Source organism: Gallus gallus, chromosome 2 (assembly GCF_016699485.2).
Source record: "Gallus gallus isolate bGalGal1 chromosome 2, bGalGal1.mat.broiler.GRCg7b, whole genome shotgun sequence".
Taxonomy (NCBI): domain Eukaryota; kingdom Metazoa; phylum Chordata; class Aves; order Galliformes; family Phasianidae; genus Gallus; species Gallus gallus.
In genome coordinates, this window is record NC_052533.1 from 28,495,881 (window position 1) to 28,521,002 (window position 25,122).

General features: G+C 37.1%; 2 protein-coding genes across 18 annotated transcripts in view; one reads left to right on the forward strand and one right to left on the reverse strand.

Moving 5' to 3' along the window:
- Nucleotides 1-25,122, forward strand: part of AHR1A (aryl hydrocarbon receptor 1 alpha) — a 250,483-nt gene that overhangs the window by 24,161 nt on the left and 201,200 nt on the right. The window lies entirely within an intron of this gene.
- Nucleotides 108-23,494, reverse strand: AGR3 (anterior gradient 3, protein disulphide isomerase family member). 14 transcript variants are annotated; one of them, XM_046922166.1, is made up of 12 exons: nucleotides 23,442-23,494; nucleotides 21,968-22,010; nucleotides 17,018-21,540; nucleotides 11,817-16,552; nucleotides 10,276-10,389; nucleotides 7,766-7,910; nucleotides 5,650-5,713; nucleotides 4,889-4,941; nucleotides 4,181-4,257; nucleotides 3,326-3,389; nucleotides 2,223-2,306; nucleotides 108-1,531 (listed from the first exon to the last, which is right to left on the reverse strand). In XM_046922166.1, the coding sequence occupies exons 6-12, from the start codon at nucleotides 7,869-7,871 to the stop codon at nucleotides 1,482-1,484; spliced, it is 498 nt and encodes a 165-aa protein (XP_046778122.1). In that variant the 5' UTR covers nucleotides 7,872-7,910; nucleotides 10,276-10,389; nucleotides 11,817-16,552; nucleotides 17,018-21,540; nucleotides 21,968-22,010; nucleotides 23,442-23,494; the 3' UTR covers nucleotides 108-1,481. The 14 variants fall into 14 exon arrangements, with proteins under 14 accessions (XP_046778122.1, XP_040537345.1, XP_046778123.1 ...); XM_040681411.2 differs by lacking the exons at nucleotides 17,018-21,540; nucleotides 21,968-22,010 and having other exon boundaries at nucleotides 11,817-11,947; nucleotides 16,425-16,552; XM_046922167.1 differs by lacking the exons at nucleotides 17,018-21,540; nucleotides 21,968-22,010 and having other exon boundaries at nucleotides 11,817-11,947; nucleotides 12,797-16,552.

Consider the following 25,122-nt stretch of genomic DNA (forward strand, 5'->3'; position numbering starts at 1 on the left):
CCTGAACATCTCTGACATGCTCAAGACAGGGCGCGCCCACAAGTCTGGGAAGTGTTGTCAAATCTGGAATAGATATGAGCATAAATGAGTAGAGATAAACACAGAGGGAATGTGATTACTAGTTTAATTTTGTTTCTAGCATTTTCCCTTGATTATCAAGCAAATATACTGCTAAAGACAGATACTTTTTTTTCTTTTATTATTTGTTTCACAGGTCATTTATCACCCCTCTGTTGGAGTATACATCCAAATTTCACATAGCTATGAAAACAGGTACAATATAATTCTTTTATGACACATTAATACTCAGTATTGTAAGTTAATATAGTTGTCCTGCAGAGGATCATCCTTCATATTTCATATGTATTTAGGCAACATCAGAGGAAATGGCAGGTAACAGAGAAAAATGATGCTTGTGCCTTGCACAGAACACTACATTGTTGCTCTTTCTCCAGGTGGATGATTTACTCCTTTGCTGTAGTGAAGAAGCGCATCATTGGTATAGGAAACTATTTCAACTGACTCAAGCTTTTTACTTAAAAATAGATGTTTACCCTTTCATATGGTGTTCCTGGAAGACTTTGTGAAAAAGAGTTTGTATATGCAGATTCCCTCACTATGCTTCCACTAAGATGTTTGTATTGGGAGCTACAGAAGAAGGAATGACCATTTGAAAGTGCCATTTAAAAGAAAAGAGCTAGGAAAAGCCTGCTGATTTTTCCCACACCAGATTTTACAAGCCCGACTAGCCTCAGGTGTGGAGTTCTGGAATTATCTCCTTCCATCTCTCTTGCGTCACTGCATTTTTATCATGGCAAAACCTGTAGTTGCTATTTGATGACTATCACCTCACAGAAACCCCATGTTCAGCATGAAATATGTTCTGTTTTCAGCTAATCAGAATAAAGAATGATACAGAAGAAAGCAAGCCATAAATCTGATTTTTTTTTCTCTATTAGCTATTCCAAAATCTACAGCAAAAGCCTTCCTGTCTGATTTGCTAGCAGTTCCTTTAATGAGAAATAAGCACGTAAATGAGTCATACTAAAGATTTACAAGCTACGTGAAATAAAAAATAGGAGGTAAGATGTAGCTAATAACTTACATCATGTATTGTAAATAGACATCAAGTATTGGCTATAGCTCTTGATTGGAAGTTGTAGCTGACAATAAAGCTACAGTTCAATTGATAATATACAGCTCAAAGTTGCTTGCACCTTAAACCATCACTTTCAATTATTCAGGTAGCTGACTCTGCTTCAAACTGTTTGATAGATTTCTTCTCTGTTTCCCAAATGGTAATGATAGTCTCCTATATTTCCTCTTCAAATCATACATATAACTTTCTCATGAAATCTAGTTTACCTGCTTGGTAAGAGTTCAAAGAGATAGCAGAGAAAGAGGCTAAATAAAATATTTTAGAATGTTGGAATTCTTGGTGCAGCTTCACCTTCTAGAGGATATGATCATTTCACTGTTGATTACAGTTCTGTCTGAATGAGGCGAAGTGCTTTCTTCATGTTTTCTATTACTGAAAGAAAAATAAGAACTGTAAAATATACTTACAGTGCATTTTGATTAGTGCGTTCTTCACATTGAAATTAAAGCAGGATTATATATTTTAGTGCTTCCTATTGTAAATATTCTGGCACCGATACTAAAGCTGAAGGCAAAAAGTGTTGTGAATCAAAACGTTTAACTTAAGGAGCTGAATATTGTCAAATTCCTTTTGCTTCAGCAAACATGATAATCAGATGTGACATGCATATTTGCTGTGAGATACTGAGTCTCAGATAGATGGTACAGAGTACTAGTTCAACCTGAAAAACCACATTCCTTTTCGAAATATGGGTAACAAGCATTTTTTTCTTTTCCTGGTCCCCTCCCACCACTGCCTGTTAACATTGCGCAGTTGGATACCTTTGAGCATACTGACTTTCACCATTCACCAGCAAACAGCTCAGGTCTTAGTCCTGAAATTTCTCACCCATGATCTTTCAACTCATCTGAGTAGACCCAATAAATTCAGCGGGACAATAGATGTGCTTAAGTGTTTACTAGAACAGTTTAGACGACTGTAAATTATTGTTAAGTGCTCGCAAATGTTCTTTATTCGTTACTTTGAGATCTTAACTGATTCTCAAACACAGACGATTGGGATGGCACGTATCTGGCTGCTTACAATATGAAATGCAGAGTAACACCACAAAATAGTCTCTTACAGAATGGTATGTCTTGTGGTTCGTAAGTGTACAGCCGATTAGAGTATCTTCCTGTGATATCAGCTCTCACCGTGAGAGATGGGTCTGAAAAAGAAACTGTGTTAATTGCTGCTTCCCACAACAGCTGAGGGCCATGCCCATAGCACAGCCTTGTTCCTGAGGTGTTTGCCAACCACAAACTGTGAGGCTGTTACGCTCTGTTCCAACCAACTGCTTTTTATGTGGAGAAATCTTAAACAAAAGCTAATGCTCAGTTTTATATTACACAGCTATTTTTAAGAGATTGATAGGTTTTGTCCATGCTTGAAGAAAACCATCCTGTTTTACAAGTTCTGGGGTTACTCTCGGAGAGGCAGTTTGACTGGATGCACAAATAATGAGGATCATGCATAATTTATATAAAGTTATCATGGCTTACCTCGAGACCAGAACTGAGGTCTTGTGATTCTTATTGTTTCCATTACAGGAGAAAATGGCTGTAAATATCTTACTGAACTGGTTCCCCTTCCAAGCTTTCTCTTAATTAATCACCTGACTTCTTTTACTACCTTGCTCCGAGCAGGAGCTTCACTTCACTTGCCTTTGATGCCTGTACAGTCAGTGAAAAGGAACAGGGACTGTGGGGCATGATTTACTTGATATATTTCAGAAGTCAACTTTATAATGCAGTAGATCATTGCTTAGACTCTGTTGACTATTGATTTGCTCTGTGGTAAGATCTTGCACTATAGACACCTACATTCAGTCAGATATTTGACAGCTCTCTCTAAACTTTGCTTCCTAACTGCACTTTCAAAAGCAGAGAGAACTAACAGGGGCTGACAGATGCCCAGATGCTAACAGATATTTAAGCACCTTGCTCCCAAGTGCAAATGAGGTACCCTCCAGAATGTATCTATAACCTGAGGAAGTTTACAGGGACTAAAGCCTGTGATAGAACGAGAACTGCACTCAGGTATGCGGAATTCCATACTATTGCCATAGTAAAGACAAATTCTGAGCTATTTTCTTTTTGCAAAATGATGTCTTGATGTTTCTGGAGAATGACACTGGCATAGATGCAGAGATCACATCTTCAGAAGATTCGTAAGTACTGTACATACCTATGAACATGATTCGAGGCACGTATTGTCCATCAGGTGACAGGTTTTTATCTGTGGTTTCATGCTGGCAGAGAAATTAAAACTAATTATTAAAATACTCCTATGAATTTAACTGAAGTAGCATCACTTGTGAACAGACTTGTACCAGAAGAAAAAAATACAGAAGGTATATATACACACATAAATGCATATATGAAGGCTGCTCTGAAAGTAATGCTTCCTATTTTGTGTTGGTCCATGACATCAAAGACGAATGCTGGTGGTGTGACAGTAGAAGGTAAACCTTCCCACCAGTATTCCATTACATTTTGTTGCTGTGCAACAGGTGGCAGCAGAGAGGCAGTCTGACAGAATGTCATCTGTTGTGGAAGTGCATGTGAGGAAAAGGTGTGTCATTCCATGCAGAAAAAATTACACCTGTTGACATTCATTAGCACATGCTGAACTGTTATGGACAGGATGTGAGCACAGTGAGGCATCAGGTGGTGTGTTTCAGCAGTGGCAACGAAAGTATGGAAGACAAGCTATGGTCTGGATAGCCATGCAGATTTTTATGGGTGTGGCATGCAGGCTTTGTTCATTGCTAATGAAAATACATGCATATCTAATAGTGGTGACTACATTGAGAAACAGTTTTTTTTAGCTGAGAATTTGCTCTATCTAACAGTGTAATCGTATTTTTTGTAGTGTTGTAATTTCCATGGCAATAAATGGGAAGCATTACTTTCAGAGCCATTTACATACATATATTTTACTGAAATGCCAGAGATACTTAGCTAAAATATTGTGAAAAAGTAAGACAAAGGAAACAGACCAAGAAGAGCTACCAGACAAACCTCCTCAAACCCCTCCTACCATGAGATTCAGCATAATGAAGTTATCTTGCGCCATTTCTTGTATCTCTTCATTTTCAGCAAAAGCTTTCTTCAGTGCTAGAAAAGACATGAATATTTTTAAGCCCATCATAGGCGTTGCCTTTCTTTCAGTGTTTAGGCATCAAGGACTGGTCCCATCATTCCTGCCTCTGTTCATTCACATTCCTAGGAGACACTTTTGGGCTCTATCATGGCTTTATGGTTTTCAATCTGTGTAAGTGCAACCTTCTGGCTATGAAAATGGAAGCTCTTTTCTGTCAGTTATGAAGCCTGTCGTTTCAAGAGATACTGTGTCACAGTTTGACAAAAGTGCATTATTCTCAGAAGATTCTTATTAGATCAATTTCGGGTCTTGTCCTTATCTCCTTCTCAAGTTACCAGTTCAGGAAGGCCAAACGTTATTAAATGTGTTCAATGAGTCAGTAGCAAATGCGTGTCCCTTAATTTAAATTAATAAGTGTTTAATCAGGGATAGTAGGACAGTAACACCAAGCATTTTTCATGTTCATTTTTTGAGTAGATTCATAGTGAAATTTTTGTAAATAAAAGTAAAATATTCTTAGCTTTTCAACTACAGTTTCATGCACTTCTTTAAATAATTTTGAGTAAATTCAATGAATGTATAAGTATTCGTATCTTCTTAAAAGGATGTTTACAAAAATTTAACACTGATAAAAATCAAAATTACCTTGGCAGTATTGACAGTCTTCCAAATGATGAATGACCATCAGTGGCTTGTTACTTTATTAATAATAATAAAACATGTAGTTAGTTTATTTGACATATGACATTATGACAATAAGTGATTTTGCTAGTAGACTGGAAAAGACAAATTGCATTTCATTTTCTGTTAAATGTCAGTGAAACCTAACAGGCATTCTGTGAGGGATGACAGACATTTCTGTGCAAGAGAAAAAGGATGTTAGAGAAAGAAATAGAGAAGTGGAGTTTCCATGTCTAGACAGCTTTTCTAAAGTAGAAGATTCTACAAGAAGGGAACACAGAGTCAACATCATTTCATTCCCAGTTAATATACAATCAAACTGTGTTGAAGATCCAACTATTAATGTGCTGGGGAAAACATCAGAGGCTGCAGATCACAGTGCTGATTTCCAGCTGTTGCTTAAGAAATCGGAGATCCACTTATACATTCATATATATATATATATAATTATTTTTATTATATTATTTATTTATAATTGCATATTCAAATGACAACACTGCTGTTGTGGTGAAGAAATGACAGTGTTAAAAGCAGAGTTGCCTAATGGCGCGTGATTCAGAGTCATAAGACTGCTATAACAGATTTATTCATGGGCAAAAAATCTCTTTTACTTAACTGAGTGGTCTGCAGATCAGCTGTGATGGTGTTTTTGTTTTTTTATTTCATTACAGTGAGTGACAATGTAATTAACAAAAGTGTCTTTCAAAGCTATTTTTTAATCTTACCTTTTTTTTGCTTGATAAAGCCCTTCTTCATAAGTTTGTACCCAGGTTATTTCATCTCCCCAGCCTACAAATATAATAAGATGATTAACTCTTAGCTAGGTAAGTAATTCATAAGAAACTACATCTTTTACCTTTGTTAGTAGCTGTACGCAAATAGACTTTTGTTATAAGCTTACCAAGCATTGTAGATATACTAATCCTACATCTACTAATAGGTATATTGGAATATTGAAAAATAAACAAGCAAAACAAACAAACAAAAACGATCTAAAGACCTCAGCTGATTGACTACTCAGTTCAAGTCCTTTGACACACTCAATAGAACTCTTTCTGAATACTCAGAGCTCCCTAAATTGATGACAAAATTCTTCATATCTTCATATTTTCTCTTCCTGTTGTCTGTTCTGTATTTCATTTCAGTGCTGGGGGCATGAAGCGAAAGCTGGCTTATAAAAGTGAGAGAGAAAAATTAAATCTGACAAATCAAATATGATCAAGTTTAATGTGAATGTTGTTAGAAGAGTTTGGAGTTTTAAACCTGACTCCTGAGTCAAGAATTTCAGTCTCTGGAGTTGCAAGTACCTCAGTTAATTAAATAATTTAGTTAAAGAAAGGCTGTTAGATAAAAATCTCCATCAAAATATAATCCCGATGAGTCTTCAGCTTCACAGCTCATCCACTGAACTCAAAAAGCAGATTGTCTTGTTGGTTTCATGCCTTCAGACCCCAGAGATGTAGCTTCCCTATGAAGATGTAGTACCCCTGCAAAGTAGCTTCCTACGTTCTGGTCAGTGGGACATTTGCTTGGGATGCTATAGGCCATCTCTTCTTTCAGAAGACTGTTTTCTTTTTCATATCTGTCTCGTTGTTGGTGGGGTTCTAGCTTGGTTGACCAGTGGGTTCCCTACCTGAAATCAACTGTTGACATAGGTAGTTGCACAGAGGACTCAGCTGGGTTCATTCTGCAGCAGGATTAAGTATTCCCTCTCAATCCGTTAAACTTGCAGATCATGTTCTGAGTGGGAAAAATTAGTTCTGATACAGTCAAGACAGGCAATAGGTACCAGACTGAATATAAACTTTCTCCCTTGGTAGCACTTACGGAAAGTATTTGACACTTCTCTTTGTTTTGTCCAGGGATTAGACAATTTTGTATTGTATATACAATGGGTTTCATATGGAAAAGCACTTATCCTTGTTCTTGCTATTTTAGGAAGTCTTTTGACTGTCCTGTTATTATGTATATTTTTTCCTTTTTTTATATGAAATAATTTCAAACTTCAGTAAAATTCCTACAACTAATCTGTTTCAGTGCTTCTCTTTGCTGCCTAAATGCCCCTCAAGTAACTGTCCTCAGACAGGGCCTTTGTGAATGTAGGGCTTTGGCAAGGCTTCATGTGGTAGGAACTCAGAGGTGAGCTGTGGAGGCTGTGTGCTTTGCACAGCTTGCGGAGGAGCTCAGAGAAACAGCTGGAGATACTTTGAGGTGATTAGGTCTGGAAAGAGAGGAAAAGCTGAGAAGAAGAAAAGAGCTATTTTTCTACACATTTTTCTTCATCGGACATAAAAACGTTAAAATGCAGTCATCCTTTAACATCCAGGTGGAAAATTATGCACCAAAAGGAAAGTGTGAGCATGACTATCTAATAAGAGGGAAAAGAAAAAGAAATTGAAGACCATTCAGTAAATAAATAAATATCCCTAATGGTTGAGACTGTTACTCTGTGGATAAAAATGAATCTGTAGAAGAAAATGTCATTTGAGACAGAAGTTATGAAATTGTGCTTCAGTAGCTGTAAGTTACCATCTCAAGTTGTCTATTGACAGGTGTGTGAAAAAATACTTTTCACTGAGAGTTCTTCGAGAGCAGCCAGGTTCCAGAGACTCAGTTTAGGTTATTTGATTCTAACAGGTCACCGTGACTGATATAAATTAGCAAGACTATCTGAAGCCTTTGGCCATATTCTTAATAACAAACCGATGGAGTGAAATGACAGGGAGGAAAAAGATGCACTACTTCGTGTGTGACTGAATGCTGAAGAATCACACCTCAGTAAGCACATATAAGCTTTCAGTAACATATATGGTAAGGTGAGTATATAACTACATAAGATACCTCTTGATAGCGTCTGAGGTGCTCTTTTTTCCTTTTTGATTGCCATAGCGAGGTTGGATGAGACTGCAATTAGCAGGAGAGACAAAGCCAATGTTGAATGGAGCATTATTTCTCTAAAAAATTTCGTTTCAGGGCAGCAAGGAAACTGGAAAACAAAGCAACAGCTTTAGTTGTATGGATTCATTACCTAGTGTAGTGTAAATCAACTTGTCAGTGGCATTCTAATGAGACAGTTTGGGTAGTTTCTATAAATGTGATTTTATTTTTTTTAGAGCAGTAAAAAATAGAGATAATCTTATTATGCAGCACTGCTTAGAGCTATCAAACTCTGGGGGCAACAGACAGTTCTCCCTACTTTGTGATCAGGGGAACGAAGTTTCTACTTTTGGTCATCCACCATTTCATTCTCATGAACCAGTACAATATTTTAATACAGGATCATGAAAATTTCAGGACAGTGCTACTATTTTTTTTTTTGCCACTTTATTATTATTTTTAATTACTGTAAACCATAACATCATGGCTTTATTTTACATGTAGTAGGTTTTTGGTTTAAAAATGTCCTGTGATAAAACCTGTAAGAAAATTAATTTTATTTTAAATTGCTGACAAAAATTGATAGCTTAATTTAGTGAACTAGAATGTTAAAATAGTGAGATAAATTTCAAACAAGTGTTCTGATCTCCAGCTGTTTCTTACAGTGAAACTGCAAACATTTTTCCTCTTCTTTATGGCTTTTTAAAATTGATTTTCAGCTCAAATCCTGCTTAAAAAGAAACAACCCACCCATGTTCCTGTCTGCTTGCATATTCTGAAGGTGTTTACTTTTCTCCCTGATAAAAATCACTCTATGAAGTTCAGTAACTTCTCTGATTTTCATAAAGAACAGAACAAAAGTTAACGATTGAGGAAAGATAATAACGCAAAGCCAAATATGTCCAATTTTTACCCAGTACAGTAATATTCAGGTAATTAAAACTCCAGTATTCAGATGATTTGTGCTGAATTAGAAAATGTAATGCACGCAGCCCAGGATATCACTCAGTTAGCTTGCTGATTCCCTGGAGATTCATTTTTCAGAGACTGAGCTATAGGAGTTACCAGGATGACCTACCGAGAAAGTCCTTTGACTTAAACACACAAAAATTCAAATCTTCCTCCAAAGCACTTTAGCCTGTATTTATGATGAAATTTCACATTGAATTTAGAAGTGACATCCAGCCTTGAGTGCTGGCAGAAGTGAATTCATGCTTACTATGGCAGACGCATGAAAAGTACAGCAGGTTTTATCTTTGTTTTAGTGAAATTCTTAACGCTACTAACATCCCTATTATCTGCTGAATTTCTGATGAAGAGATTCAAAGAATGCTTCCAATAACTCAGCATTAGAAAAGTATTCTGTTCAAATGACTGGAGAAAAAAAGTGCACTTTAAAAAGCAGAAAAAATGAAGTACCACCCTATTGCTGCAATTCTGTATTTCAGAAGAATTTTCCTTCGGTTATAATAAATTCATTAATTAAAGTACTTTTCCTCCTCAGTCTGAATCATCATCGTTCTCTTTCCTCCCACATTACATCACAGCTCTAGAGCTGTTCTTTGTTTCACATAATTTTCTCCTTAGGCTTGATCATCTTATCTGTTGTTGACTGAGTTTAGAAAGTCTCTTCCTGGGGCTTTGTAAATCTGCACATTAATTTGATGTTTGGAGATGACAGAATTCTAATAAGAAATGTCAGTTCCCAGTGTTTCATGAGGAGTGACTGTAACTTTTAGGTAAGCTTGGAAACTGAGAAATTTTTGAGAATAGGAATTCCATTCAGAGTACCCCCATGTTGGTGCAAACCACTAAATTCAGTCAGCAAAAGCAGATCATGATCCCCCACTACTTTACTTCTGATAAATCAATTTTTATAGCAACTGTCTGTTAAGCTTAGTGACTATCTTTAGCTTTAGTTTACCTGTCCAATGTTAATAATCAAATATAGCATTTATACTAACATATCAAAACTCCATTTAAGCATAAATAGTTATGGCTTTGGAACCACAACAATATGTCACTAAATCAGTATGGAATGAGTGAATCAGTTCTGTCTTCTGTGGTATGTTAACAAAAAATCAGAGTGTAAATCTCTTCAAGTCACACAGTTATTTAACTGAAGCTTAAATAATTGATTATCATCATATTGAAAATCGGCAGAGTTTTGGAGGGATAATTTACAGAGATGCAGCTGGACGCAATTCAGTATTCTAAATGTTTGATGTTATGCTGTCCAATGATAGTTGGCTGAGTAAAGAAAAAAAAGCCAGCACCATAAATGTTGCCTTTATCTATCTATCTATCTATCTATCCATCCATCCATCCATCCATCCATCCATCCATCTATCAGAACAAACGTTTTGCTAACTGATCTCTTAGCTACCATTTGTCTGTTTTATATTACTTGCTACATGTTTATCAATCAAAACTCATTTCTGTATTAAAGTTGAGAATAAGAAATGTTTTCTCACCAGCAGTGCTTAGTTCTCTTGATGGAAAGTCTTCTTCCTGAAATTAGGTAAAAGTCAGTGTGGTTTACAGACAGAACACCTGAACTATCCAGGTCTCTCAGTAACAACAACAACCTGGGAAAAATGAGAGAGATCTTTCAGGTGGAGACCAAGTTAATGCACTTCCACCCTCCCCCTTCCTTTTCTGCCATCCCTCCAACTTTTACTTTTGTGGTTCCCATACTTGTACACTGAATCCTTGGATTTCTCTTCATCTTGGCTTGTATCAGGTGTCTTGTATGAGGATTGAAAAGAAATAGTGGCTTATGTGTGTCTGTTGCTTTCCCCCTTAGACAGTTTGTGTCTGGCTTATGCCCAATGAAAAAAGAAACCACCAATGAAACCTGGAACTGTAGGGGCTTTTGTTTCCAGTGAATGGCTGGGTTCACTGGTGCCTGAAGATAGGTATGAGGCTAATAGGAAGACACAAGGGTTACTTTGTGTAGAGGAATGTAATTAACAAATAAAAGTAACTTATTTTTGAGGGAGAAATAAAATACTTTATTTAAAAGGTATGGTTTAAAGTATCGATTATTGTTTTTGCAAGTTGTAGTTTAAAAATGGTCTCATTCTTTGGATGTGATGCTTGATATAATTTTGACCTATCTTGATAAGTATAGGAAAAACCCTTTAATTCATTCTCTTTGCACAGATAAAGAATTATCTGAATCACTTTTCCCCTCATCCTAGGATAACCTCTGCACAGTTTATAGGCACTTGTAGGCTTACAGTTTTTCCTCCTTTTTCTCATGTGAAGCCAGCCTTCTTGTTTAACTTGGAAGCTTTAATCTATTGATGTTTGTTGTCACTTACACGTGTGATTATTTATGTGTACTTGTTGTGTTATATTTTTCTATTCGAGAAAACTTTGCAGCCAGGCCTCTGAAATTTGAGCACGAACGATTACCTTTTCAGATGATATCTGTGATTCTCTCCTTTCTTCCTCATAAAGATTTGCTGCTATGAAAGATCACCTATGTTTGTATCCCAACAGGCAAAATGTGACCTTCTGTATTTTTGGTGCTAAATTATAATTCCATGTTTTCATAGAAAATTCAAAAAATGGTTCTAGTTAACTGGAAGCTAGGCAAAATGTAAGAACGCTGCTTTGTGGGAACAAATGCAGACAGTGCTGGCCTCACTTAATGTGGTAATCATGTCAGATCTGTTAACTGGGGGGAATTTGTCCAATCCTTTAGCTGAATATAAATCTGAATTTGTTTAGTGCTTAGTATGAGAATTCATAGTATGAGAATAAAAGGTAAAGAGGCAATTAAGTACCCAAGGGAATTTCTATGGAAAAGAGATGCCTCAGTGACAGACTTCACTCTGCATGTTTTGTTGTAGGTTGTAGCTTCTACTCACAAGGGTAGGTGTGGAATCTTGGGAATTACAGCAGACCAGAAGAAATAACTCAGATCATAAGTAGAAGAAAGTATATTCAATTCATATGAGAAATAAAGTTTTTTGTTTTGGTGGTTTAAAGTGTCCTCTCTGAGTACCTGCAGAATTGAAACCTCCTGCTATATGCCTCCTGTCTGGTGCTCCTGTATCTTTGGGTTCCATGGAGATGGGCTTCTTCCTGGGCTCCAGGGCAGGTATGAAAAGGATGATGATGTGATGCACACCACTGCTGCAGTAATGAAAGGGAGTATTCAGACTCTTTGAAAATCTGTTTTCTCCTTCAGCTTCTATGATTTAGACACTTTAATGGATGGGTCTACCAGTTAAGAAACCCTAAATTTGAAAACATAACTTAAAAAGAAAATGCAGTTTGATCGTATTAAACCCTGACTGCCTTTCGTGACCACATGAAAACAAATGGTTTGACCCTTTGTTTTGTAAGCCAGGCAGTGTCAGCTTTCTCCATTATGACAGAAAGACAAAAGGCTCCAGGGCTAAAAAGAGAAGCAAAAGTGCTTGAACGTCACTGATGGAAGAAAGAAAAGGGAATGAAGGAAAAAGGCTTCAGTGACAAATTGCTCAAAGACTCCCTTCCCTGTTCTCCCAGTGAGTTGATACTTAAAGGTCCTAATATCAATTTTGATAGTGCTGTTGCTTTTTTTGGTTGGACCAAACCATACAGAAAGTTGGGAGTGAAGTGGCCAGCCCTGATTGCATGAATACTGGAACATTTAATTATTATACTCCTTTTTTAGGATGTGATATTATAATATATTTGTCCACATACTACTTTTCAACCCATTTGACTCCTTCAAATGAAGTTCAGACCTGAGCATTGTCTAGCAAATGGTGTGCAAAGCTTGGCAGTGAAACACAGTTAAATTTGCAGGGCCAAGGACCAAATCCTAATTGGAAAGCTGTCCAATACTTCCGCAGTTTGGAATAGCATGTCTGTAAATATAAATGTAGCTCTTGAATGAAATGCCCATTTGGGAGAGTATGAATAGGCAGCCTAAAATAATAATCACTGAAAAAAGACAGTAGGATTAATAAGTGTGAGCCATTGGGTCTGTCTTACCTAAAGACGGTTACCTCCAGCCAGTGCTGGCTGGCAGTGAGACTGAGCATTGCAGGCTGATTCAGGATGTTAAGCATGAGTGATTGATCTACTTCTGCAGAAAGGAAAGTTGCAGAAAGGAAGGATGAAGGTCTTACACTGTCCAACACTAGCATAGCTCATACACATGTAAGGGATGAGAACACAGCTCCTGTGACATCTGTAGTTCAGCATTGTTTCTGCAACTTCCATCTATATCTCCATGAAAGGCTTACACATGCCTAATGTGTCTTTGTAGATCAATATAAAATTAATTAGGGGATTACACTGACACAGTTTCCAAGCAAATTTTACAGAAAACTGCAGGAGAAAGCTTCACAGAGCACGTATTTTTGTGGCTGGGAAGTACATCTGGATCCAGCTAACACAGGTCTGAGTCTCAGGGTGCAATCAAAGAGCAAATAGTGATAGAGACGAGAACTGTGCTTCAGACTCAGAGTGCTGAACATTAACTGTCACTGCCAAACAGAAACGTGAATAAATGGAAAAACCCTGCAATGCTAGGCCTAGGTTTTGACTGACTGGCTAACTAAAAATTGTTTTTAGAGAAATTTCTGATTCATTTCAATGAATCCATTAATAGAAACCTAGATAGGACATGCTGCTTTTTTTCTGTGTGTGTCTTTCAAAATTGTCATCATTGTAGAAGTGTCACTTCTGGTATTACAGGATGATTCACAACAGATGCTTTTTTTTTTTTTCTTTTCTTTTTTTTTTTTTCTTTTTCCAGTTAAAAGCAGAGCTCTAGGTAATAGATGAATGAGCAACTCCATTTTTCCCTAAGCCCCAGTGTTTTGTTTCAATGAACCACTGTGCTTTTCAGCTTTGTATTCCTGTAAAGATGTTGTTATGGAACATAACCATAATAATATAACTGGAAAAACATTTATTAAATTAGTTTTTACAGTGGTTTATACTAGCTGCAAGCTGTATTCTCTGCTTCCCACGCCAATGCCTGTGCTTTCACTTCTAAGCCTTCATCTCATTCCAGTGCTGTCACCTCCAGCCCCCTCCAGTCTCTTTTTGTCTCTTTTAGGATGCTCTGACTCCTCCAGCCTTCGACTATCCTGTGGTACAGCCCCAGGCAAAGTTGGATAAGTGTCAGGGAAAAAAATAATCTATTATTTTTCATGATTTTTGCTGAGATTTACAGAATGAATGTGGTTGGGTAAAAAGGAGGAAACCGGGGCTGTTTGTTGTTGCCTCCTCCCTTCAACCCCGAAGCACAAAATGTTCTGTACTGTGTGTTTTTTAGTGCTGTGTAAGCTTCAGCCAGCAGAGCTTGCTCTTCCACCAATAGACCTTGCTGTGGAACTGCATTTCTAACTGTGTGGACAGTCCTCTAGACTTCTACCAGAAGAAGTCCAGGTGTCTCTCTGTCTGAAGATCACTGCAGAGGTGTGGGGAATCTCTGGAATGCATTTTGGTTGCACAAACTCCTGGAATGTTTGAGGTGCACACTGCCAACCATCTGCCCCGGGAAGGGTAGAATGCGTGCATGTGTGATGCATGCACCACACCATCCATGCGTGGTGCATCCTCAGGCACCTTGATTTTCTCCTGACCAATACCCTGCTCATGCACTGGTTGTGTTTGATTTGGTGACATGGTAGTGGAGGAATTGTGGGGAAGGGTGCAGCTGGGATAAGACTATCCCTAGGGCTTTGTTGAAGTTACAAGAGGAGGCATGAAGATCTACAGAAGGTCTCTATACCACTTTACTCCAACCCCTCTTGCCAGATGTCAGGCAGCTGCACATTGCTGTCCTCTGATGCCATGGGCACAGGAAACTAGCAATAGAATTTGAGATAATGACTATAAATTGTACCAGAGGAGGTTCAGGTTGGATATTAGAAAAAAACTCTTCTCAGAAAGAGTGGAGCAGTATTGAAACAGTTTGCCAAGGGGAGCGGTGGAGTCACTGTCCCTGAAGGTGTTCAAGAACTGTGGATGTGTGGCACTAATGGACATGGTTAGTGGGCATGGTGGGGATGGATTGATGATTGGACAAGGTGATCTTGGTGGTCTCTTCCAATGTTAATGATTCTAAGACTCTATGATAGGCACTGAAGAGGCCACCAAGCAGGAATCTGCTCTGTGAGGTCACCACAGGAACCTGGAGGTGTCTTTCCAAAGGTTGTTAGAATGGCTTAGTAACTCTTTGAAGAAAGTTGAGATCGGACTTGATTCTATTTCAGCTTCTGGACTATGTAATTTTTAAGAGAATAATGGTATTTTTGGCATTTGGATTCAACAAACAATTTCCTGAATCAACAAAATTTAAAGAAAATTAAATGCAAACTCTGCTGTATTTGGAGACCCTGGGTGGGACTTCTGCAGAGCAAACATGATCTTTCTGTATTTATAGTTATACAATGTATTGATGCAGTTTAAATGTATTGATGTAGTCCAGAAGACAAGAATTTGGTCGTTCCCAATGCCTCTAGTTGGCAGTGTTGCATTACTAATAGCTAATGGACAACTTATTTTACTCAGTGATAAGTTCAGAATATGAATCATTTAGATACACATTTAATTACATATAAATTTCAAAAAGCTTGGAAGTACAGTTAAAATCAATTTTGAAAAATCAGATTTTTTTTTTTAAATAAATAATTTTAATTTTGTAATTTATGTGCGTACAAAGTAATTTAAGAAGGGACGGGGTAAAAACCCAGACCAGATTTTAAGGAAGAGAGCCAGGAAATTCAGCATGTGTTTTGGAAGATATTGAGAGCTCAGAAATATTCAATGAAACTTTCTGACTGCCACAAGAAATGAAAAGCGGCTGCACTCCCCTCCAGTCAGAGTGTCCCAATAAAGACTTCACAAGCAAGAATGCTCTCCAGAAACACATTGGACTACTTTGGTGCAGCTGTGAGAGTGAGTCAACCAGGCATCTGTTGAAAGAGAAGCCTGTTTGCTGCAGTGTTTTTGTGATGTTTTCCTGCAGTGACATCACTGTATCTGCTTTAAAATGTAGTACCATATAACAATCTGAAGACACTGTATGCTGTAAAAAAGAGTGTTTACAGTATCTTTTAGTGTTTCGGTTTTCTGTACAGGTGTTCCTTTAACGTTTATTGTAATAGGGGGTTTATCCCAGTGCTTGCTTCCACTGTGGACTGACGCAAGAGGGCATGAGAGTAACTCAGTATCTCTCATCTTTTGTCTTCCTTCTTACTCTCTGTTCTCCAGCCAAACCTTGATCCTGCAAGTTTCTGAGCCCTTGGCCCTATTCCAGCACAGCACTTGATGCATATTTAACTTCAGGCACATTAGCAACACTATTGATGTCTATAGGACAACTCATATGTTTAAAGTTAAGCATGTTCTTAAGTGTTTATAGTGGATCAGAGAATCTGGGATGGAGTTTGCTGGCATGTCTCCAGGAAGGCTTCTCCTGAAGAAGCCAGACAAGTTTCTCTTCTGTTGGGGACCTGTCTATGTGCAGCGGTGTTTATCCCCAGCATACAGTTACTAAGAAAGAGCTCCTGCTGATCATTCCTCATGGACTGCAAAGATCAATAGAAAGTTTTCAGCTCTGCTGACTGCTTTGTGGATCTGCAGTCTGAGGCCCCTGCAGTACCCTCTTTGGTGGTGCTCATCCATTGCACTAAATGGGAGCTCATTCACTGCAGTTGATCTGTGGAGCTGTCATTCCATCATCATCAATCTGTTGTTGATGAGCAACATGGAGCATTTTTTTCATTCAGTCTGAAAAATATAAGTGACATTCCATATTTATAAACTACAGAGCTGCTTTCACATCTGTTATCCTTCATAATATGTGTCAATATATAGAATATTCAGAAAACTTGAAGTGGAAGTTTAAAAACAAAACAAAAACAAACAAACAAAAAAGAAACACCAAAACTTTTATGGAGTTCTATAGCCTCCTTTTGTTACATTTCATTACAAAGATGCAGGACAAAGACAGTATTATTTAGTTAAAAGCAATTTCACTTTGAGTAAAGTGACAGATACAGAAGGAGGGACAGTGAAAGATGGGAGTAACTTGAAATCTTGACAGATATTCCAGGTGTTCCTTTTCTTTTTCTCCATGACCACAAAGTAACAGTTCACTTGCAGTATTGGGATGTATTGTTAACCTGCCCCAGTGTAACTCTTGCTATGTTGTTATATTTGTAGCACACATAGAAGATACAGGAATATCTTTACCTTCAGATTAGCTTCTATCTGTAGTATTTTCTTCCTGTTGATTTTTAAAGCCCAGGATTAATGGGAGACAAACAGAAACATAGGAGTGAGTCAGCAAGTACTATCCACCATCCCTGGAGACAGCCACACCATAATATTCTGCTTACAGCTGTACTAAACTATCTCAAAGTTACTTATGGATTTTGTCCCATTTTTCTTTCATAAAACTGCTTTTTAAACTCTCTCCTTTGAGTGAAACTCTTGTTTAGCTAGCCTAGACTTACCTTTGAGAAATTCTTATCAAGTGCTCATTTCCTTAAGTATTTCTGCAGTGATATCATGTCTCAGTTTAGCCTTCTTTCTTCTGGACTGAAAAAGGGTCTTTTACTTTCTCATTGTAAGAAAACTTCTGTATCCATCAAACCTATTGTCCTTTTCTGCATCTGTTCTAGCAGGAGTTCAGCTTTTCTGATCAGTGTACATCAGTATTATAGTCATGATCCTGTTGGTGTCTAGGACTGGAAATATGTTGTCTGATACCTCTGAGTGTCACATATGCCTCTCTGAAGGTTTTTCTGTATGTGTTACTAATGGTCAGTCATAGTATGATCTCTCCTGTGGCTGATCATGAGTATACACCCACATCTTTATCTTCCAGGATATTTTCCGATTGACAGTTGTCAAACTCTGAGACAATATATCTGCCAGCACTTCTAGTAGAAGTAATTTTTTATCAGAATGCTTTTTCCATCTTCAAAAGTCTTTATAAGACCTATGGGCTAGCCACTACTGTAAGGGAAACTAACCACTTGTGTTTCTCCCTGTAGGAGTATTCATTCAGAATATGCCTAGCCTGAAGATGTCAGTCTACTCAAAGATGCTCCTTTATGCAATGGGGATGAAAATAGATGAATTCAAACATGTAGGTTAAGTCTATCACCATCTGGAAGAACCAGATGGGACCCGGATGAGAGATGTCACATGAGGAGACTGTAGTAGTTTGGCTCCCACCAACTGATCCCATTAGGTACCCATACAGTCCCTTCTTTGAAAGATCTCATTATATCTGCATTCTTCTTCAGGATGTATGACAAAATAAATGATGTTAGATCTCTAATCTTAACAGACCTTAAGACCCAAGTCTGGGATATGTTAAACACTAAAGTCTGTGCTGCTGATACTCGTTAACTTTAATGAGTCTATTATGTTCCATAGCCATCAGCACACACCTGTTTAACTGATATTCTGATGACAATAGTTTACAAGGCCTTTATAACAGCTTCCAGATGTGCACACTCTCATTAATATATATATGTTTCGAAAATAAAGGATGATCCTTAGATTGACATTGTGAAGTGTTTTGGAAAGCCAGTATAACTTGGCAGTTGTGCATTATCAGTGTTGGTGGTGTTGCACAAAAGATGGTGTAAGATATTGCAGTGACTTTATCTTTTCCCCTTTCTTTAATAAGAAATTTGTTATTGTTGCACATACATACATAGTACTGCAACTGGGATTTGGCTGAAGAATTATGGTGTAGAATTTAAAGATGTGTGTCATGTAGTGAGTTGCTGCTTGCAGCAACCTTGGGGCTCTGCTCAGGTTCTGCACCTCTAAAGCATGTCTTAGGGAGACACCTTAGACTCACTGTAAACACCTTATTTTGCAAGGACTGCAAATATGTTGCTAATCAGAAACAAGCATGTTTTGGGAAAGCACATGATCCCAAAATATGTGGGGAAACATGGATCATTGGAAAGCATGTAGTCTAGTAGTTACCTTATGTGCCAACATTACCCAATATTTTGGGACTGTTTTGCACACCTTTCTTTCATTTCAGCAGAAGAAATGAACAACAAAAAAAGAGCAAAATCTGTGTCCTATTGTTCTAATAAAGAGCCTTCTTTTTTTCATTGACGGAGCTGTGATGTCTCCTCCAGCCATCTTTTTCTTTGTAGACGAGATGGTATGTCTGAAACATAAGCCAATATTTTGGCCATCTCACCCAGGAAATTTCGTAATTGTTTTGATAACAATAAAAACACATAATTGTTTTTAAAATTTGCTTTCTGTCAAGTTTTTCCTAGAGGATAACAAATTCTTATTTTAACTGTAGTAATTCAGAATATTATATAAAAACCATTTTTGTGCTGACCAAAAAACAGCAGAACTTGCTGAAGGTTTTTGTTTTGATTTTGTATGCTTGTTTTATTACTTTTGGGGAAGAACATAAATGACAGAGAAGAGCATAATTTTCATAAGAAGTTGGGTTTACAGGGCTGGCAGTTAGAGCAATGTGAGAAGACATTTTTACATATGAACTGAGAAAACTGTTCAGAGTCTGTCATTTGAGAGGTGTAGTGCTCTCTGACATTCCTTGAGGGATGAGGATATGGGCAATTATACAGTTTGCATTAATGCTTGTAAGATTTCAGTGGTGAGACTCATGAGAAGAAGAATGTCTACCAATGATTGAGATAATTTGGCCATATTCTAGGAAAGAAAAATTGGTGAAAGAATTAGAAAAGGAAAGAAATTATTTAATTACAATATTTAATGATTACAAGAAAGTTCAATACAAATGATGTAGCAAAGGTCAAGAAACTTCCTGGGAAGAAGATCTATCATCTGTCAAAAGAATATGAACTAGACTGAATTCTGATCTAGGTCTGTAATGTAGCATTACTGGAGAACTAAGTGATGCTGGATCTCATTGTTGGGAATGGGACTGCTTGGGAAAATGCTAGTGGCTTACAGTACTTTCTGCTTCTCTTTCATATTCCTTATTCATATTTCAGCTTGCCCATAGTCAGAAGTTGCACATGATAGTGCTATTTAGATGTAAACACAATTTACTATGTGTTTGTGGCTAGGTGACATGATGCAAATTATTTCCCAGTTCCTAACTGAGCACACATCGGTTGGAAAGGACCCCTGGGAGGTCTCTTCCAGTTTCCTGTTCAAGGAAAGGTTTACATGGGGTAGCTTAGTGAAATACTTAATTACCTTCAGATTTCTTTTTCCTTTATGTCCAGAAGGAACATTTCAGTTTACAGCCATTATTCTCCCAGTGAAAAGTGTGATTACTTCTTCTTGAGAATCTTTATGTAGGTCTGGGCAGGCTGCTGTTCTCCTTAAATCACTTCTTTCCTATGCTGAACAAGCCCATATCTTCCAGCCTGTCCACACAGGACAATTGCTCCAGGTCCTCATCATCTTGGTGTCTTCTTGCTAAATACACTTGCTAAAGGGTGTCTTCACCTTTCATGTTTTAGAGGGTACCAAATTGGGTGTAAAGTTACATATGCAATTGAATAAAGGGAAAGAATCACTCTTGCTAATTCAACTCAGGATGTTGTTGGTCTTTTTGCTGCCAGGACATGTTGCTGACCCAAGGTTAGCATATTGCCAATGAAGAAAGAAGACTTCTTCAGAAAAGCTGATACTAAAGCTGGTCAGTTTCCAGACTGCGTTGCTGCATTGGGTTAGCTCAACCCCGGTTCAGGAATTTACATTTTTATATTTTGAATTAATGACACTTCAGAGGTATAATCCCATTAAATTATGCTTAGAAAAATGAAGATCTGATTCCACCTCTTCTAAAATAATCAGCAGATATGGTTAGGATGGAAAAGCAGAAATGGTTGAAATAGAACAACCACAGGATAAGACTACACAATCAAAAGTAGAAAGGAACCTAAAAGCTATCTTTTGGTTTAATTCAGCAGTTCACAATTAAATATTTAAAGCTAAAGCCTATAAGTTTATATCCACAAAAATTCTTTTCACAACCAAGTCATAAAGGAAGGAAAAGTTCTTGGGCATGAGAAGAACCAAACTGTTTTTCTCTTCTGACACAATCTGTAAATAACTCTTAAAAATACCTTTGATACACTTGTATATCTTCAACACCCATAGAACCATCTGGAAAATGGGATTTGGAAATATGTATATCAAAATCTATCCCAGAGCTGAATCTCAAAAACATTTTTAACCTGCCAAAGGACAGAAAAACTTGGGAAATATCATCTCAGCAGGCGTAATCAAAACTTGTAGACTAACTGTGCTGAGAGAAATGGCTTTGCAAGTGCGTAAGTATACGTATTAAACAAAACAAAACAAAGAGCTAACTATCTCAGACTATCCTAAGCACTCAGTATACATATTTGTGAAACTATACGTATCTTTCTAGGCATCTTTGCTTCTGTTCCACTTTTTGATTCTGACTTCTGCTTTTTATCAAGATACTGTACATAATGTCTTTGATGAGTGGTGTGTCTGGCGTGTATTAATTTGTGCAATAGCAACAATGATGTAACTTGATCTTCAATTTCTTAAACATTACACCCAGCAAACAATATCTTCCAAATCACTGAGAAATTTTATTAATGAAAAATAAACAAGGAAAGATTTGAACAGTTATAGTATGATGAAAACAGCACAAGAAATAAGAGGTGAAAGTAGAAAAGGAGAGCAAAAATGTCTGATACCTCAAGCCAAATACGACATTACATAGTGCTTCACTGCTAGAGCGCCAGACACTCCTAAATAATGCAGAAAATAAATTCATGATATATAATGCAGACTTCAAACAACAGAACTCTTACGTTTCTTCCCAAATTAAAGTAATTCATCCTGAACATAACTGTCTGGTTAACCTGACTCAGGATATCCAAGCCAGTCTCATGAGCCAATCCAAAATGCACGGAAAAAGAATTCAGAAATACAAAAAGCTTTCTATATGCTCTCTTAGGTGTCACATTATTTTATGCGCAACACTTTCCTAACTCAGCAGCTGCTTGTGATGCCACAGTACCAAAACATAACATGAAATTAGTGTTCTTCAGTCTCTAGCCATGTCCTGTTTCTTTCAGTATGAGTTTCGTCCTACACCAGTGAAGTCAACTGTGATATGAAGAAGGCCTTAAGCTGGTGATTGATAAAGTACACATAGTAACACATAGTACTTACATTTTGCTCTACATCATGAGCATTGGTATAAACCACTGCAGATCTGGTGGTGTAAGGAAAGGACATGCGATACAGTTAATTGCCCAACAGGCAAAGGTTAGGCTCCACATTTCCTTTGTCACTGGGCATGATGAGGAGGGAGAGTATTTTTTATTACGAATCCTAAAAGACTGCTCTGTAAACTTGTGTGATAAGAATAAAGCCTTCTTTTGTAGCTGTGAAGGTAGACTTCTCCCATGTTTATTGCCATCAAAAAAATTTATATACCCTCTTTAATTATCATTAATACTTAAAAGAAATACCTCAATGAAGGAATAGAAGAGGAAGTAGATTTAAAAACTTATTATTTCCATCATCTTCTATTTGTATTTCTTAATGCTTGAACATCTTGGTAATCCTTTTTATTATTATTATTATTATTTTTTACCTTAAAGGTGAAGATCTTTAAGGTATGCTACTTATGATTTTTAAAGTAGGTTACTTATCAACTTCTATTAAAAAATGAATTTACAAAATCATGTGGCTTGCTTTTAACTCCGTATCCTATTCCCTTTCAGAATTTGTTTCACTACATTTTTTCACATTTACTTCACATGCTTATATTGTCTGACGTCAGGAAAACATTTCTCAGTCTTTGTCTTTAACTTAAGTATTTTCCTTTCCAGTAATTTGTCAAATCTGCCATTTTTTGTCTTTCAATTTGACTGCTGATCAGTATTCCATAGTCATTCCTATTGATATCTCTGGATATATATTCTGTTGTATAATATTGACTTGAATAATTTCCCCTGTGTTTGACTGAGCTATACTTTCTATGACTCTGTCATAGTGTCCATTGGTCATAGTCATGAGTCTCAGGACCTGCATTTCCCATTGCTTTTGAACTATCATTTTTATACATGACTTTGGGAAGCCCCATTTCTGCGTTTGATATCACAGCGGTTTTAGTGTGTTTGTGCTCTTGGGAAATGTAGTATAGTGTGTTACAATGATGCACTCTTATCAGTTCTAGTCATAGGTATTTATTACTTAAAGTGCTATGTCCATCAGAGCTTTCTCTGACACAGGGGTGTAAAGTCCACTTCTGTTTTCATAGAACATTTTAATGTAGTCCAGTTGTAGGACAGGCAAAGAGGTGACTACTGGAAAGATGAAAAAAATCATCAGCAGTGTTTTCATTATTCCTACTCTTACTGTAATTAACATAAAAGAGCAGTGATAGAAGTTTTTCATGTAAAGTTTTTAATTGCTTTGCTACTCATCATGTGAAAACTTCATTCTGAGCTGTTGTAAGTTGTGCTGGAAACACTTCTTTAAATATGAACAGTAAAAAGAGATGAGATTCTAGAAAACAGTGGAGTTGATGAACAATATAAGAAGACAAAGAAAAGTGCAATCCCTTGCATTGATGAGGTAGAGATTAATGAGCAAAGAAAAAAAAAATTAGCAAGAAATCTCTGAAAAAAATTGTTACCTTAATCTGGAATTCTGATGTGCAGTTTGTTGTGCCTCTCTTCAGCTAGCAGTGTACTTCCTACCACAAAAAAAAAAAAAAAAAAAAAAAAAAAAAGAAACTTTTTATAACAGTTTTTGCTTCATTCGTCTTCAGTTCAGAGAACAGGATGTGCAAGAGAAGCAGGACAGACCACTACCTGTATCAACCAAACTGCTTTTACCACAACGAGACCTAAATCTTTTTTTGCAGATTAATGAAGCATAGATATGTCTAAAAATGTCTAGACGGGACTTCCTTTTCAGAACTTTGGCAGTACTTTGATACAAAGTAAAATTTTGATATACTTTTATAAATTTCATATTTCAGAAAAGGAAGGAAAATGTAAAATTTTAATTAAAATGTTTAAAGTTTGAGTTGCGGTGTTAAAAGCAATCAATTATTGGCAGTTCTCCAACATTGTTTCCACACTTGGGAGGAGGGCCCTCTTATTGTAGCTGCTTAATGTCCTTGTTCATAAGGGTGAGCTGCTTTAAGGTACCTGCATGGGAAGAGGCCTACCTGCTCCTGTGGGACACAGTTTGGTGTAATGAAAACACCTTGAATTTTGGAAATAGTCAGTGAGGATGTCTGCTTTTGGGGTTCTTCAACTAATGTGAAGTCTATGATGGGTCTACAGAGATTATATATTTGAGTAGACAAAACCACCTTTATTCATGGATTCCCTTAGTTAGGCTACAGATAGGGAAGAGAGTTTTACTTCCTTTATTACCACCTCACCAGCAAGCTCTGAAGAAGAACTCAAAGAGCTCAGTTTTGCAGAAGGTATTTAAAATTCATGATTTGACATGGGCTAAGTAATATAAATCCATGCCTGCCTTACAGATCTGGTTTATATCGTGTACCACAGCACTATTCCAATCTCTCAGTAACTGTTGCTTTCAAAAATGATAGCTTACTTAGAAAAAAAAAAAACAAAAAACAAAGAAACCAAAAAAACCCACCACAAAATCTTATTTTGTACAGCCATCTGCAAGGCCTCCTGCTTACATTTTCATTAAATGAAACAACAGAAAACAATAACCTCATCCAAATTCTTGTCCTTGAGATCCTTTCTACAGACTTTAGGTGTTGCATGTAGTCATGGTGAAACATCTATTAATGCTTACCTTTGTTGGGAATGTTGGCAATACATAATAGTAGATCTTGTGCAGCTTTGGCCGCAGCAGTCAATGAAACAAACAAACAAACCAATCCAGTACAGACATATTACTCACAAGACTTCCATCCTTTCAGTGATAGCCTGTGTGCCCAAAGTAATTCTTTCTATGAAATGCTGTTTTGTATATGCAGTCTGTTCTTCTCTTCCTTTTGAGACACATTTAGAAAGTTTCAATAATTGAGAAGTCTGGCTCTTGATGAGTAATGTGACTCAAGCAACTGCCCCTTAAGTAAGAGGTTGTGGTTGAAAAGGCATCTTCTTGAAGCAAGTAATTGAAACTATCAGGCCTCATTCTAGAAAGTTAAGTAGTATACTGGATTTTTGTAGGAAACATGAAGGGATGACAGAAAATAATTTCAGATGTGGTTATGGACCTCTGAATGTATTTAGAGAAAAACAGAGTTCACAGAGTTCCTGCATATTCAAAACAAACATATTTTTCCACATATTTCTCTATAAGTGGAAAGTATAATGGATTTT

Coding starts and splice junctions, on each gene's coding strand:
- AGR3 (XM_040681449.2), bottom strand. CDS start 7,871: ATGCTCCATTCAACATTGGCTTTGTCTCTCCTGCTAATTGCAGTCTCA. Junction 5,714..7,765: donor ACCTCAGACGCTATCAAGAG/GTATCTTATGTA, acceptor TTATATTTGTAG/GCTGGGGAGATGAAATAACC. Junction 1,532..2,222: donor ACCACAAGACATACCATTCT/GTAAGAGACTAT, acceptor TTTTTCTTTCAG/TAATAGAAAACATGAAGAAA.